The sequence below is a fragment of the Thunnus maccoyii genome, chromosome 19 (genome assembly GCF_910596095.1).
Source record: "Thunnus maccoyii chromosome 19, fThuMac1.1, whole genome shotgun sequence".
NCBI lineage: Eukaryota > Metazoa > Chordata > Actinopteri > Scombriformes > Scombridae > Thunnus > Thunnus maccoyii.
In genome coordinates, this window is record NC_056551.1 from 4,215,718 (window position 1) to 4,231,950 (window position 16,233).

Sequence of the window (16,233 nt, forward strand, 5' to 3'; positions counted from 1 at the left end):
CTGAGCAACTTTCATAGGAGTGAATGGGGCCCTGACGCGGTCTCCAGTTCTCTATAAACATCCGTGCTTGGGACACAATGATACGAAGTCTGGGACAGTAGAGAAAACGCTTAAACAAATTTCAAAATAGGAGTTATTTGGATAAACTGACCACATATGGGAATCTAAATGGTTACTTTCTTGCCTGAAAAAATGGTAAAACTTAATGAAGTGACATATTAACAGCAAACATTTAACAGCTTTTAGCCTGACACAATTTAATCTCCACCATGATTGGTGACCCATCACATTCTGTGACTTTCCATGATATTCATCTCAGTCCTCATGCCTAAACCAACCTAACCAACACTGCAGATCACAGAATCTAAAGGCTCACCATATTCGGTGTATCACCTGTTGGTTTAAATGCTTTCTGGGATACCCAGTTAACTCCTAATGTAGTAAAAAGCCAGTGGTCAAAAAATGCTGAAGTGGTTGAAAAACACCGGCAGTAAAGCAAGTAAGCTCCCTGAAGAAAGCCACAGAGACAGCTAAAACCACAAAGACGTCTAAGTATCTTCCTCCCACAGCTCCCAGTTGCATCCACATCGTCTATCCAACACAAATGTGGTTGTGATGCCTTGCTTAGCTATATAAAATGTGGCCCACAAAGTGTCATATTATTATTATTACAGTGTAATAATGACATGAGATATAGGGAACAGGAGAATGTCAAAGAAGAAGTGCAATTTATTTCATCGATTTTCTCCAACAGCACGAGAACAGCTGTCATTAATGTTACACACAACCATTACACACAGCTACAGATTTAAAACAATACAATAATCTAACTTAAAGATTAAATAAACCATCATCGCAGTGATATCTCAGTCATCATTATTAAACATCAGAAGGATGATCAATGATTAATTTTATAGCACTCATACTGAAACAGATGTTACAAACAGCTTCACAATTTAGAATAAAATGGAAAGATTATTGATATGGAGAAATAATGACTTGAATTCATCACTATAAATAATTTAGAAGTCTTTAAATGCACCTTTGATTGACATTTCACTAGAACGCAGTGGAGGCTGTACATAAAAAAAAAAAGAAAAAAAAAAAGACCTCAAACTATTCCTTTAAAGGAGAGCTTCAGATTATTTTCAAATCTGTCATAATACATCACCCACATGCACACACTGAAAGGGTCACTGGTCACTGTAGTCTTTGTCTTTACTGGCCTGAAATGAGGGAATTTGGTACTAAAAAGACAAAACTTAAGAAAGCAGCAAACGGTATAGCAGTGCACCCAGCTGCCATACTGTAGTGGGACCAGCTTTGTATTCCCCACGTACATACCACTCTGGAGGAGCACATGCAAGGGTACCTGGAATACACAGAGAGACAGAATGAAGAGGAGCTTTGTTCAGACAAGAAGGTAATTATACCAGAAACTGGCCAATGAGTGAATAGCAAAAGCAAAAGCCAGATATCATACCAGAGAAAGTATGGTGGGGTCTCTCCTGAACAAAACTGCCACATCCAAAGTTCACCAAGCGGACACACGGGACACTGGAGCCAATTTCAACCAAGATGTTGTCTGATTTTATGTCCCGGTGAAACACACCTTTATGGTGCATTTCATCAGTTGCATCCACCAACTGATTCAGGAAATTCTGAGATCGAAACAGAGAGAAATAGATGAGATGGTAAGGGGGGGGCAGGATTCACAACTTCTAATTGTGACCCTCACACACATACAGCTTCAGTACCTTAGCCTCTTGTTCCTCAATAATGCCTCCTTGGGAATCAAGGTACGTTGTGAGGACTTCAGAGGGAACTGGTCTTTCTGTGACTAAGATAAGGTCCTGGTCCAGATAGTACCAGTCTAAGAGGGAGACAGCGGCAAACTTCCCGACTGACTCCGGTCCGCCTGCAGCTTTGTGCATGAGGGCCACTTCTACAGGGATCTTGTAGATCTGAGAGACCCAAACAAGAAAAAAAAAAGATTGGTTGTTGACCTCATCCATGATGAAGAGCAATTCAACATTCCGATGATAGTGCTGCTGATGGAACAGAGATCAGTTTACTCACGTTCATTTCATATGATACATTGCCACATGTGGCCCTTTAACATATTTAATAGCTACCTATAAGACAAAAACACAAGTACTTTGGTTTATACTCTGAGGACGTGGAGAATGATTCATTGTGTTTGTATGTGTGTGTATGGGAGAGGGAACGTGTATGTGATACTTACTGGTGTGTAATCAATTGATCGGAAACCAGCATACACAGGTCCACAGACATCTTCTCCGATCTGGCATATACCGCTCCTCAAAATCAGCTGCACAAAGACACACAGTTATTGATTATGCTATACAGTAGCTTTGAGAATTGTGTATTGCTCAGAAACCTGACTCCAAATGAATTCTCTTGGCAAGAGTGAATAGACCTCAAACTATTCCTTTAAAGGAGAGCTTCAGATTATTTTCAAATCTGTCATAATACATCACCCACATGCACACACTGAAAGGGTCACTGGTCACTGTAGTCTTTGTCTTTACTGGTCTGAAATGAGGGAATTTGGTACTAAAAAGACAAAACTTAAGAAAAATACCAATTTTACTTGTCTAACTCACTCACCTCTACTTGTTATCACTTCAGGGAGTGTGCTTCCATTCTTCCCTTGTGAAGATGAAGAGCTGCAGGAGCTCTGGTTGAGCTCAGAGCTCTTCTGCATTTTTCTGGGCGTCTCCTCACAAGTGCTGGCCTTCCTCTTCCTAGTTAGTAGCTCCTGGACATCCTCTGCAGACACTTCTTTGCATTTGCTGCTGCTTGTGCTGCTATTGGTACTGGCCCTGTATCTCTTCTTGGGGATCTCTCGTTCAGTGTTGGCTTTTCTTTTGCCTCCTCTACACCAGTAGCAGCAGCTCCTGGTACTGCTGGGACTGCTGCTACTGGTACTGGCCTTGTATCTCTTCCCAGGAAGCTCTTGTTCAGTGCTTCTCTTTTGCCTCCTCTTGTGCTGACCTCCTCAAACAACACGTAGCTGGGTTCACTGGTGTTAGTGGTTCTGCAGCTATGCTTGTGCCTCTTCTCTGGAGCCTCCAGGTCAATACTGGCTTTTCTTTTTCTGCTCACACTGCCTGACAGTGCTTTTGCTTTTGTTTTCTAGATATAAGAAGAACCTAGTGAAAATCATTTAATTCTTGGTTGCATTTATTCTTATTGTGTTAACTACACTGGCACATATTGGCCACTGGTATTCCAGTGGCAGATCCATTCATCTCAACCAAATGTAGAGATTGTTTCTAAAAAACCTCTGGTTGAAAATTCAGGAAGTCAGCACTGACTTGAAGCGCAAGACAAAACAAAAACTTAATACTCTGAATACTGCCCTGAGTGTCTGCAGGGACTGAAATGTTATGAAATGAGGGGACTGAAATGATAATGACTGCTGAAGTGATCCATGGGATAACTAAGTGATAGACTTGCGTCTGTCGGCTTGTTTTAGAATGCAGACATGGTGGATGTCAACACAAATTCTATGTAAGTTCAATTAAAGACAGATTTAACACATTTACATTGTGTGCAGATAAACTGTAAGTCATCAAATCTAATTGAGAGGGTTGTTAGCCATCAGTCCTGTCTGGTCAACAGAAATATAGCAGCATTAGCATTGCTGCTCTCTCATACAGAAACCATATGACTTACCTTGGGATAGCTGTGTTGCTGAGTCCCTGCTGAGTTGCATTTTGCCGCACAGTATGCCCATGGTGCTGTTTCTGAAACCATGCAGCAAACGGTATAGCAGTGCACCCAGCTGCCATACTGTAGTGGGACCAGCTTTGTATTCCCCACGTATATACCACTCTGGAGGGGCACATGCAAGGGTACCTGGAATACACAGAGAGACAGAATGAAGAGGAGCTTTGTTCAAACAAGAAAGTAATTACACCAAAAAGTGGCCAATGAGTGAATGGCAAAAGTAAAAGCCAGATATCATACCAGAGAAAGTATGGTGGGGTCTCTCCTAAACAAAACTGCCACATCCAAAGTTCACCAGGTGGACACACGGGACACTGGAGCCAATTTCAACCAGAATGTTGTCTGATTTTATGTCCCGGTGAAACACACCTTTACGGTGTATTTCGACAGTTGCATCCACCAACTGATTCAAGAAATTCTGAGATAGAAACAGAGAAAAACAGATGAGATGGTAAGAGGGGAGGGGGGGGGCAGGATTCACAACTTCTAATTGTGAATCTCACACACACACAGAGCTTCAGTACCTTAGCCTCTTGTTCCTCAATAATGCCTCCTTGGGAATAAAGGTGCGTCGTGAGGACTTCAGAGGGAACTGGTGTTTCTGTGACTAAGATAAGATTCTGGTCCAGATAGTACCAGTCTAAGAGGGAGACGGCGGCAAACTTCCCGACTGACTCCGGTCCGCCTGCAGCCTAATGCATGAGGGCCACTTCTACAGGGATCTTGTAGTTCTGAGAGACCCAAACAAGAAAAAAAAAAAAAGATTGGTTGTTGACCTCATCCATGATGAAGAGCAATTCAACATTCCGATGATAGTGTTGCTGATGGGACAGAGATCAATTTACTCACATTCATTTCATATGCTACATTGCCACATGTGGCCCTTTAACATATTTAATAGCTACCTATAAGACAAAAACACAAGTACTTTGGTTTATACTCTGAGGATGTGGAGAATGATTCATTGTGTTTGTATGTGTGTGTATAGGAGAGGGAACGTGTATGTGATACTTACTGGTACGTAATCCATTAATCGGAAACCAGCATACACAGGTCCACAGACATCTTCTAAAAAGACAAAAGAAACACTGATTTTTTATGTGAAACTGCTTTATTTAGTGTTTTTACCTGTTTTAATCACTGGGTCTGTTTGTTTCGGAGAAGAGGAGACCTCTGTGGACAATTCAGCTCCCGGTAAATCCCTGCTGAATGTCTGGATCTTAAGTTATCACAGAAACAAGCTGAGCAAACGTTAGCAGCAGCTCAGCTAACAGCCCCTACCAGACATCCCGTGCCCACTGAACAGCATCAAAGAAACACTGATTTTTTATGTGAAACTGCTTTATTTAGTGTTTTTACCTATTTTAATCACTGGGTCTGTTTGTTTCGGAGAAGAGGAGACCTCTGTGGATAATTCAGCTCCCAGAAACTAGCTGAGCAAACGTTAGCAGCAGCTCAGCTAACAGCCCCTACCAGACATCCCGTGCCCACTGAACAGCATCAAAGAAACACTGATTTTTTATGTGAAACTGCTTTATTTAGTGTTTTTACCTATTTTAATCACTGGGTCTGTTTGTTTCGGAGAAGAGGAGACCTCTGTGGATAATTCAGCTCCCAGAAACTAGCTGAGCAAACGTTAGCAGCAGCTCAGCTAACAGCCCCTACCAGACATCCTGTGCCCACTGAACAGCATCAAAGAAACACTGATTTTTTATGTGAAACTGCTTTATTTTGTGTTTTTACCTGTTAAATCACTGGGTCTGTTTGTTTCGGAGAGGAGGAGACCTCTGTGGATAATTCAGCTCCCAGTAAAAACCCGCTGAATGTCTGGATCTTAAATTATCAGAGAAACAAGCTGAGCAAACGTTAGCAGAAGCTCAGCTAACAGCCCCTACCAGACATACTGTACCTGGTGAACATTGTCAGAAAAGCACTGATTTTTTTATGTGAAAACTGCTTTACTCAGTGTTTTTCCTGTTTTAATCACTGGGTCTGTTTGTTCTAGAGAGGAGGAGACCTATGCGGATAATTCACCACCCAGTAAAAACATCCTTAACGATGAACACTTAAGTAATTCTAACCCAAACGAGCTGGCTGTTTAATAATGAAGACAACAACTCTCAACCGAACGTCACCTGTAAGATGAGAATCTGTCTGCTGGTTTCTGATTCTTCTTTTCACTCTTTGGGAACATTTTGTCTGTGCTGGAGTCAGATAATACTACTTGAAGAGTTACAAAGGCTCCACTTCAACCTGATGACCTTGTACATAGAACCAAAGTGTTGACAAATGTAGTTTCAGCTATAAGCATTTTTTTCAGTTCTTAGCTACCAGCATTATAGTCATTGTTCTTCAGCATTTAGAATTAGCTAACGTTTATCACTAGGAGGACTTAAAGTTTATGTTTGAAGATGAAACAATGAAGTTCATTATTCTTGCTCATATATTTTTAAGGTTTAATCAAGACTACAATCTGGAAGTAATTTTGACTCAATTGTATTTGTATAGCTCAATATGATATAGAGTGTCTTAATAGGCCAGCAACAGTTCCTGACCCAGCCCAAAGCTCTCTATGAAGACAAGGAAAAACTCAATAACCATAAGGCAATTGGAAGAAACCTCGGGAGAGGCAATTCAAAGAGAGATCCCCTCTCCTCGGACGGCTGAGGGTACGACAGGACGTGCTGTTGGGAACAAGTCCAATATGAAAACAGTCCTAATTGATAATTATGTAAAAAGGTAGGATTAGGTTGGAGATGGAGAAAGAGGTGACGAGGGGTGCAAAATGGGTAATGAGTGGGGAAAGGATGGGGTAAGGGTAGAGAACATGGTGGGGTACGTTTTGAGGTAGTTAGAGGATGAGTGGGGGAAAAAAGTCCAAAGTGAGGAAGAGGCCTGGTCACAGTGTTGGTAGAATTAGTTAAGCCAGGGGTTTAGCTGTAGCTGCTACAGAGTGGCGCACTCCTCAGGGTTTTTCTTCAGACACAGTTGCAAGAAGTCGAGGCAGTCTGGAATGAAGTAGGGAAAACAAATTAAAGATGATAATGACTGCTGAAGTGATCCATGGGATAACTAAGTGATAGACCATATGACTTACCTTGGGATAGCTGTGTTGCTGAGTCCCTGCTGAGTTGCATTTTGCCGCACAGTATGCCCATGGTGCTGTTTTTGAAACCATGCAGCAAACGGTATAGCAGTGCACCCAGCTGCCATACTGTAGTGGGACCAGCTTTATATTCACAACTTCAGGATTCACAACTTCTAATTGTGAATCTCACACACACACACAGCTTCAGTACCTTAGCCTCTTGTTCCTCAATAATGCCTCCTTGGGAATCAAGGTACGTTGTGAGGACTTCAGAGGGAACTGGTGTTTCTGTGACTAAGATAAGGTCCTGGTCCAGATAGTACCAGTCTAAGAGGGAGACGGCGGCAAACTTCCCGACTGACTCCGGTCCGTCTGTGGCTTAATGCATGAGGGCCACTTCTACAGGGATCTTGTAGATCTGAGAGACCCAAACAAGAAAAAAAAAAAAAGATTGGTTGTTGACCTCATCCATGATGAAGAGCAATTCAACATTCTGATGATAGTGCTGCTGATGGAACAGAGATCAATTTACTCACATTCATTTCATATGGTACATTGCCACATGTGGCCCTTTAACATATTTAATAGCTACCTATAAGACAAAAACACAAGTACTTTGGTTTATACTCTGAGGACGTGGAGAATGATTCATTGTGTTTGTATGTGTGTGTATAGGAGAGGGAACGTGTATGTGATACTTACTGGTGTGTAATCAATTGATCGGAAACCAGCATACACAGGTCCACAGACATCTTCTCCGATCTGGCGGAACTGCATATACCGCTCCTCAAAATCAGCTGCACAAAGACACACAGTTATTGATTATGCTATACAGTAGCTTTGAGAATTGTGTATTGCTCAGAAACCTGACTCCAAATGAATTCTCTTGGCAAGAGTGAATAGACCTCAAACTATTCCTTTAAAGGAGAGCTTCAGATTATTTTCAAATCTGTCATAATACATCACCCACATGCACACACTGAAAGGGTCACTGGTCACTGTAGTCTTTGTCTTTACTGGTCTGAAATGAGGGAATTTGGTACTAAAAAGACAAAACTTAAGAAAAATACCAACTTTACTTGTCTAACTCACTCACCTCTACTTGTGATCACTTCAGGGAGTGTGCTTCCATTCTTCCCTTGTGAAGATGAAGAGCTGCAGGAGCTCTGGTTGAGCTCAGATCTCTTCTGCATTTTTCTGGGCGTCTCCTCACAAGTGCTGGCCTTCCTCTTCCTAGTTAGTAGCTCCTGGACATCCTCTGCAGACACTTCTTTGCATTTGCTGCTGCTTGTGCTGCTATTGGTACTGGCCCTGTATCTCTTCTTGGGGATCTCTCGTTCAGTGTTGGCTTTTCTTTTGCCTCCTCTACACCAGTAGCAGCAGCTCCTGGTACTGCTGGGACTGCTGCTACTGGTGCCGCTGCTGGTGCTGCTACTGGTACTGGCCTTGTATCTCTTCCCAGGAAGCTCTTGTTCAGTGCTTCTCTTTTGCCTCCTCTTGTGCTGACCTCCTCCAACAACATGTAGCTGGGTTCACTGGTGTTAGTGGTTTTGCAGCTATGCTTGTGCCTCTTCTCTGGAGCCTCCAGGTCAATACTGGCTTTTCTTTTTCTGCTCACACTGCCTGACTCAGTGCTTTTGCTTTTGTTTTCTAGATATAAGAAGAACCTAGTGAAAATCATTTAATTCTTGGTTGCATTTATTCTTATTGTGTTAACTACACTGGCACATATTGGCCACTGGTATTAAAGTGGCAGATCCATTCATCTCAACCAAATGTAGAGATTGTTTCTAAAAAACCTCTGGTTAAAAATTCAGGAGGTCAGCACTGACTTGAAGCGCAAGACAAAACAAAAACTTAATACTCTGTATACTGCCCTGAGTGTCTGCAGGGACTGAAATGTTATGAAATGAGGGGACTGAAATGATAATGACTGCTGAAGTGATCCATGGGATAACTAAGTGATAGACTTGTGTCTGTTGGCTTGTTTTAGAATGCAGACATGGCGGATGTCAACACAAATTCTATGTAAGTTCAATTAAAGACAGATTTAACACATTTACATTGTGTGCAGATAAACCGTAAGTCATCAAATCTAATTGAGAGGGTTGTTAGCCATCAGTCCTGTCTGGTCAACAGAAATATAGTAGCATTAGTATTGCTGCTCTCTCATACAGAAACCATATGACTTACCTTGGGATAGCTATGTTGCTGAGTCCCTGCTGAGTTGCATTTTGCCGCACAGTATGCCCATGGTGCTGTTTCTGAAACCATGCAGCAAACGGTATAGCAGTGCACCCAGCTGCCATACTGTAGTGGGACCAGCTTTGTATTCCCCACGTACATACCACTCTGGAGGGGCACATGCAAGGGTACCTGGAATACACAGAGAGACAGAATGAAGAGGAGCTTTGTTCAGACAAGAAAATAATTATACCAGAAACTGGCCAATGAGTGAATAGCAAAAGCAAAAGCCAGATATCATACCAGAGAAAGTATGGTGGGGTCTCTCCTGAACAAAACTGCCACATCCAAAGTTCACCAAGCGGACACACGGGACACTGGAGCCAATTTCAACCAAGATGTTGTCTGATTTTATGTCCCGGTGAAACACACCTTTATGGTGCATTTCATCAGTTGCATCCACCAACTGATTCAGGAAGGTCTGAGATAGAAACAGAGAGAAATAGATGAGATGGTAAGGGGGGGGCAGGATTCACAACTTCTAATTGTGACCCTCACACACACAGAGAGCGTCAGTACCTTAGCCTCTTGTTCCTCAATAATGCCTCCTTGGGAATCAAGGTACGTTGTGAGGACTTCAGAGGGAACTGGTCTTTCTGTGACTAAGATAAGATCCTGGTCCAGATAGTACCAGTCTAAGAGGGAGACAGCGGCAAACTTCCCGACTGACTCCGGTCCGCCTGCAGCTTTGTGCATGAGTGCCACTTCTACAGGGATCTTGTAGATCTGAGAGACCCAAACAAGAAAAAAAAAAAAGATTGGTTGTTGACCTCATCCATGATGAAGAGCAATTCAACATTCCGATGATAGTGCTGCTGATGGGACAGAGATCAGTTTACTCACGTTCATTTCATATGGTACATTGCCACATGTGGCCCTTTAACATATTTAATAGCTACCTATAAAACAAAAACACAAGTACTTTGATTTATACTCCGAGGACGTGGAGAATGATCCATTGTGTTTGTATGTGTGTGTATGGGAGAGGGAACGTGTATGTGATACTTACTGGTGTGTAATCAATTGATCGGAAACCAGCATACACAGGTCCACAGACATCTTCTCCGATCTGGCGGAACTGCATATACCTCTCCTCAAAATCAGCTGCACAAAGACACACAGATATTGATTATACTATACATTAGCTTTGAGAAATGTATATTGCTCAGAAACCTGACTCCAAATGAATTCTCTTGGCAAGAGTGAATAGACCTCAAACTATTCCTTTAAAGGAGAGCTTCAGATTATTTTCAAATCTGTCATAATACATCACCCACATGCACACACTGAAAGGGTCACTGGTCACTGTAGTCTTTGTCTTTACTGGTCTGAAATGAGGGAATTTGGTACACAGGTCCACAGACATCTTCTAAAAAGACAAAAGAAACACTGATTTTTTATGTGAAACTGCTTTATTTAGTGTTTTTACCTGTTTTAATCACTGGGTCTGTTTATTTCGGAGAAGAGGAGACCTCTGTGGATAATTCAGCTCCCGGTAAATCCCTGCTGAACATCTGGATCTTTAGTTATCACAGAAACAAGCTGAGCAAACGTTAGCAGCAGCTCAGCTAATAGCCCTTACCAGACATCCCGTGCCCACTGAACAGCATCAAAGAAACACTGATTTTTTATGTGAAACTGCTTTATTTTAGTGTTTTTACCTGTTTTAATCACTGGGTCTGTTTGTTTCGGAGAAGAGGAGACCTCTGTGGATAATTCAGCTCCCGGTAAATCCCTGCTGAACGTCTGGATCTTTAGTTGTCACAGAAACAAGCTGAGCAAACCTTGGGATAGCTGTGTTGCTGAGTCCCTGCTGAGTTGCATTTTGCCGCACAGTATGCCCATGGTGCTGTTTCTGAAACCATGCAGCAAACGGTATAGCAGTGCACCCAGCTGCCATACTGTAGTGGGACCAGCTTTGTATTCCCCACGTACATACCACTCTGGAGGGGCACATGCAAGGGTACCTGGAATACACAGAGAGACAGAATGAAGAGGAGCTTTGTTCAGACAAGAAAATAATTATACCAGAAACTGGCCAATGAGTGAATAGCAAAAGCAAAAGCCAGATATCATACCAGAGAAAGTATGGTGGGGTCTCTCCTGAACAAAACTGCCACATCCAAAGTTCACCAGGCCGACACGCGGGACACTGGAGCCAATTTCAACCAGGATATTGTCTGATTTTATGTCCCGGTGAAACACACCTTTACGGTGCATTTCATCAGTTGCATCCACCAACTGATTCAGGAAGGTCTGAGATAGAAACAGAGAGGAACAGATGAGATGGTAAGGGGGGGGGGCAGGATTCACAACTTCTAATTGTGAATCTCTCACACACACACACACACACACACACACACACAGAGCGTCAGTACCTTAGCCTCTTGTTCCTCAATAATGCCTCCTTGGGAATCAAGGTACGTTGTGAGGACTTCAGAGGGAACTGGTCTTTCTGTGACTAAGATCCTGGTCCAGATAGTACCAGTCTAAGAGGGAGACAGCGGCAAACTTCCCGACTTACTCCGGTCCGCCTGCAGCTTTGTGCATGAGGGCCACTTCTACAGGGATCTTGTAGATCTGAGAGACCCAAACAAGAAAAAAGAAAAAAAGATTGGTTGTTGACCTCATCCATGATGAAGAGCAATTCAACATTCCGATGATAGTGCTGCTGATGGGACAGAGATCCATTTACTCACGTTCATTTCATATGGTACATTGCCACATGTGGCCCTTTAACATATTTAATAGCTACTTATAAGACAAAAACACAAGTACTTTGGTTTATACTCTGAGGATGTGGAGAATGATCCATTGTGTTTGTATGTGTGTGTATAGGAGAGGGAACGTGTATGTGATACTTACTGGTACATAATCCATTAATCGGAAACCAGCATACACAGGTCCACAGACATCTTCTAAAAAGACAAAAGAAACACTGATTTTTTATGTGAAACTGCTTTATTTAGTGTTTTTACCTGTTTAAATCACTGGGTCTGTTTGTTTCGGAGAAGAGGAGACCTCTGTGGACAATTCAGCTCCCAGAAACTAGCTGAGCAAACGTTAGCAGCAGCTCAGCTAACAGCCCCTACCAGACATCCTGTGCCAACTGAAAGGCATCAAAGAAACACTGATTTTTTACGTGAAACTGCTTTATTTAGTGTTTTTACCTGTTTTAATCACTGGGTCTGTTTGTTTCGGAGAAGAGGAGACCTCTGTGGATAATTCAGCTCCCGGTAAATCCCTGCTGAACGTCTGGATCTTAAGTTACCACAGAAACAAGCTGAGCAAACGTTAGCAGCAGCTCAACTAACAGCCCCTACCAGACATACTGTACCTGGTGAACATTGTCAGAAAAGCACTGATTTTTTTCATGTGAAAACTGCTTTACTCAGTGTTTTTTCCTGTTTTAATCACTGGCTCTGTTTGTTCTGGAGAGGAGGAGACCTATGCGGATAATTCACCACCCAGTAAAAACATCCTTAACGATGAACACTTAAGTAATTCTAACCCAAAGAAGCTGGCTGTTTAATAATGAAGACAACAACTCTCAACCGAACGTCACCTGCAAGATGAGAATCTGTCTGCTGGTTTCTGATTCTTCTTTTCACTCTTTGGGAACATTTTGTCTGTGCTGGAGTCAGATAATACTACTTGAAGAGTTACAAAGGCTCCACTTCAACCTGATGACCTTGTACATAGAACCTGCCATACTGTAGTGGGACCAGCTTTATATTCCCCACGTACATACCACTCTGGAGGGGCACATGCAAGGGTACCTGGAATACACAGAGAGACAGAATGAAGAGGAGCTTTGTTCAGACAAGAAAATAATTATACCAGAAACTGGCCAATGAGTGAATAGCAAAAGCAAAAGCCAGATATCATACCAGAGAAAGTATGGTGGGGTCTCTCCTGAACAAAACTGCCACATCCAAAGTTCACCAGGCGGACACGCGGGACACTGGAGCCAATTTCAACCAGGATATTGTCTGATTTTATGTCCCGGTGAAACACACCTTTACGGTGCATTTCATCAGTTGCATCCACCAACTGATTCAGGAAGGTCTGAGATAGAAACAGAGAGGAACAGATGAGATGGTAGGGGGGAGGGGGGCAGGATTCACAACTTCTAATTGTGAATCTCTCACACACACACACACACACACAGCTTCAGTACCTTAGCCTCTTGTTCCTCAATAATGCCTCCTTGGGAATCAAGGTACGTTGTGAGGACTTCAGAGGGAACTGGTCTTTCTGTGACTAAGATAAGATCCTGGTCCAGATAGTACCAGTCTAAGAGGGAGACAGCGGCAAACTTCCCGACTGACTCCGGTCCGCTTAGAGCTTTGTGCATGAGGGCCACTTCTACAGGGATCTTGTAGATCTGTGAGACCCAAACAAGAAAAAAAAAAAAAAGATTGGTTGTTGACCTCATCCATGATGAAGAGCAATTCAACATTCCGATGATAGTGCTGATGATGGGACAGAGATCCATTTACTCACGTTCATTTCATATGGTACATTGCCACATGTGGCCCTTTAACATATTTAATAGCTACTTATAAGACAAAAACACAAGTACTTTGGTTTATACTCTGAGGATGTGGAGAATGATCCATTGTGTTTGTATGTGTGTGTATAGGAGAGGGAACGTGTATGTGATACTTACTGGTACATAATCCATTAATCGGAAACCAGCATACACAGGTCCACAGACATCTTCTAAAAAGACAAAAGAAACACTGATTTTTTATGTGAAACTGCTTTATTTAGTGTTTTTACCTGTTTTAATCACTGGGTCTGTTTGTTTCGGAGAAGAGGAGACCTCTGTGGACAATTCAGCTCCCAGTAAATCCCTGCTTAACGTCTGGATCTTAAGTTATCACAGAAACAAGCTGAGCAAACATTAGCAGCAGCTCAGCTAACAGCCCCCACCAGACATCCTTTGCCCACTGAACAGCATCAAAGAAACACTGATTTTTTATGTGAAACTGCTTTATTTAGTGTTTTTACCTGTTTAAATCACTGGGTCTGTTTGTTTCGGAGAAGAGGAGACCTGTGGACAATTCAGCTCCCAGAAACTAGCTGAGCAAACGTTAGCAGCAGCTCAGCTAACAGCCCCTACCAGACATCCTGTACCTGGTGAACATTGTCAGAAAAGCACTGATTTTTTTTATGTGAAAACTGCTTTACTCAGTGTTTTTTCCTGTTTTAAACACTGGCTCTGTTTGTTCTGGAGAGGAGGAGACCTATGCGGATAATTCACCACCCAGTAAAAACATCCTTAACGATGAACACTTAAGTAATTCTAACCCAAAGAAGCTGGCTGTTTAATAATGAAGACAACAACTCTCAACCGAACGTCACCTGCGAGACAAGAATGTGTGTGCTGATTTGTGATTCTTCTTTTCACTCTTTGGGAACATTTTTGTGAATGAAACTTGCCCACAAACAGAGTGGAACAGGTCACCCCCTAAAAATGGACATTTTAGGGGCATCGATGATGCTAATGATGAAATCTCAGGAACGTTCAGCTCGTCATGAACAGGTGACATTCATCAGGCTGAAACCAGAAATTTATAGCAAATTTATGATGTTAAGAGAGTTTGTTGGAACACTTGTGTGAACAAGTCTCACAGAGAAAAAACAGATTTAGATGAGGAAAATGTTCTTGCATGAGGCCCATTGTCAACAGTTTTCAGCAGAATTACGTTATAATATCCTGTAAACTACAAGGTCTGTTGAGTTTTTAAAGGCCATTTTTCAGTGTTGTAAGCACCACAAACTAAATAATGATTCACCTCCACTGCATTGTGTCAGTGGCAGAAATCTCATACAGATATCTCAAAACCTGGAAAAATAAAATCAATACTATTTGCATGACTAGACACTAACAGAGGTGAGTGAGAAAAGGCTTTCAATCGACCCTTTCAGGGAGATGTTTATCATAAGTTATCTGGATAAGATCATGATCTAAATAACCAAATGATGTAAAGTGGTCAGTGACAGCCTTATTTACATGCAAAGTCAAGATGATGTGTTGGGTGTTGGTTGGACAAAAAAAATTAACCTTGGCTTTAGGAAATTGTGTCAGAAATTCTTCAGTTTCCTGACATTTTAAGACTAAGTCATTAATGGATCATTCGAGAGAATAACCAGCAGATTAATCAATAATGAAAATAAATAAATAAATGTGTTCATGTAACTTTCAGCACCCTGTAATGAGCAACAAACAAAAACAGTGGAGATTGTACGACAACGGTATCCATCATTTACACCCTGTAGTGACTTTATTATTGGTCCAGTTTTTATGTATTTACATGATGACCAACTAAACATAAACAACTGGTAAATGTGCAAGTTGACTAATTGATTGTTAGGGCTGCAAAGCATAGAGAACTTACATCCTAGAAAATCAGGCAGTTAAAGTATTTTTTTTTTTAAATAACTGTGATTCAGAAACTGCCATGTAACACTGTTGTCCAGCTACCTAAAGAGGAGTAGTATCATGTAGTTCAAACTATCCTATTGTGTTAAGAAAATACAAATGAATCTAAACATTAAATCTAAGTAAAAGAGGAATGATGCATATCATTTTGATGCCGAGAGCTGAAAGAGGCACACACCGGACCACTCTGGATCCAACTCACATTCAGGACATTCTTTCCAACAGCCAAAGTGTTCGGTTTCAGATCAGTCACTTGTTTGATTTGAATGTTCACAAAGCCTTGGGTCAGTGGGGACATGTTTGCTGTACATACTTTGCCTGTAAGCTGTTCCTTCCAAGATAATAGATGTTCTGTTCTTAGTCCTCTTGTAAAATATAGTGTTATATTTTCTGTATGAAGGAAAGGACGACAGATGCCGCTGTGAGAGATGTGTGGATCGATCAATGGTTCGGTTGTTTTGGTTGAGATTCTGTGGCAGTTGATTTGTGTTAAATAAGACCAGCATGGAGCCCGTTCCTGAGTAAATATAACTTTGCTGTTACAAAGAATATTGCCCACTTTCAGCCTTGTGTCCTACAGCTTTAAAGGTTTTTAACGTTTCACATCCCTGAAGGGGAAGAAACAACAAGAAACAGAGCTCTGTATTGTGTCACCAATCAAACAAAGTGACTGGTAACTTTGTCATCTCAGCTT

General features: G+C 41.8%; 3 protein-coding genes and 1 long non-coding RNA gene across 8 annotated transcripts; all 4 read right to left on the reverse strand.

The window, feature by feature from the left end:
• Positions 1–1,112: 1,112 nt before the first annotated feature.
• Positions 1,113–5,515, reverse strand: LOC121885515 (serine/threonine-protein kinase pim-2-like). The gene is made up of 5 exons (XM_042395046.1): positions 5,500–5,515; positions 4,772–4,824; positions 1,758–1,964; positions 1,484–1,661; positions 1,113–1,372 (listed from the first exon to the last, which is right to left on the reverse strand). Exons 2-5 carry the CDS (start codon positions 4,784–4,786, stop codon positions 1,263–1,265), a joined length of 510 nt encoding a protein of 169 aa, XP_042250980.1. The 5' UTR covers positions 4,787–4,824; positions 5,500–5,515; the 3' UTR covers positions 1,113–1,262.
• Positions 2,079–2,767, reverse strand: LOC121885516. Its single transcript, XR_006092577.1, has 3 exons — positions 2,632–2,767; positions 2,246–2,332; positions 2,079–2,135 (listed from the first exon to the last, which is right to left on the reverse strand). It is a non-coding gene; the product is annotated as an uncharacterized LOC121885516 (long non-coding RNA).
• On the reverse strand, positions 3,703–13,790 carry LOC121886114 (serine/threonine-protein kinase PLK4-like). Its single transcript, XM_042396035.1, has 13 exons — positions 13,761–13,790; positions 13,269–13,484; positions 12,979–13,156; positions 12,770–12,867; positions 11,467–11,577; positions 11,167–11,344; positions 10,873–11,055; positions 7,941–8,494; positions 7,547–7,641; positions 7,381–7,436; positions 7,056–7,262; positions 3,997–4,174; positions 3,703–3,885 (listed from the first exon to the last, which is right to left on the reverse strand). Exons 1-8 carry the CDS (start codon positions 13,773–13,775, stop codon positions 8,082–8,084), a joined length of 1,392 nt encoding a protein of 463 aa, XP_042251969.1. The 5' UTR covers positions 13,776–13,790; the 3' UTR covers positions 3,703–3,885; positions 3,997–4,174; positions 7,056–7,262; positions 7,381–7,436; positions 7,547–7,641; positions 7,941–8,081.
• On the reverse strand, positions 9,038–13,922 carry LOC121885514 (serine/threonine-protein kinase pim-2-like). 5 transcript variants are annotated; one of them, XM_042395041.1, is made up of 7 exons: positions 12,302–12,778; positions 12,067–12,109; positions 10,366–10,457; positions 10,098–10,192; positions 9,608–9,823; positions 9,332–9,509; positions 9,038–9,220 (listed from the first exon to the last, which is right to left on the reverse strand). In XM_042395041.1, the coding sequence occupies exons 4-7, from the start codon at positions 10,170–10,172 to the stop codon at positions 9,048–9,050; spliced, it is 642 nt and encodes a 213-aa protein (XP_042250975.1). In that variant the 5' UTR covers positions 10,173–10,192; positions 10,366–10,457; positions 12,067–12,109; positions 12,302–12,778; the 3' UTR covers positions 9,038–9,047. The 5 variants fall into 5 exon arrangements, with proteins under 5 accessions (XP_042250975.1, XP_042250976.1, XP_042250977.1 ...); XM_042395042.1 differs by lacking the exons at positions 12,067–12,109; positions 12,302–12,778 and adding an exon at positions 13,874–13,922; XM_042395043.1 differs by lacking the exons at positions 12,067–12,109; positions 12,302–12,778 and adding an exon at positions 10,750–10,761.
• Positions 13,923–16,233: the final 2,311 nt, after the last annotated feature.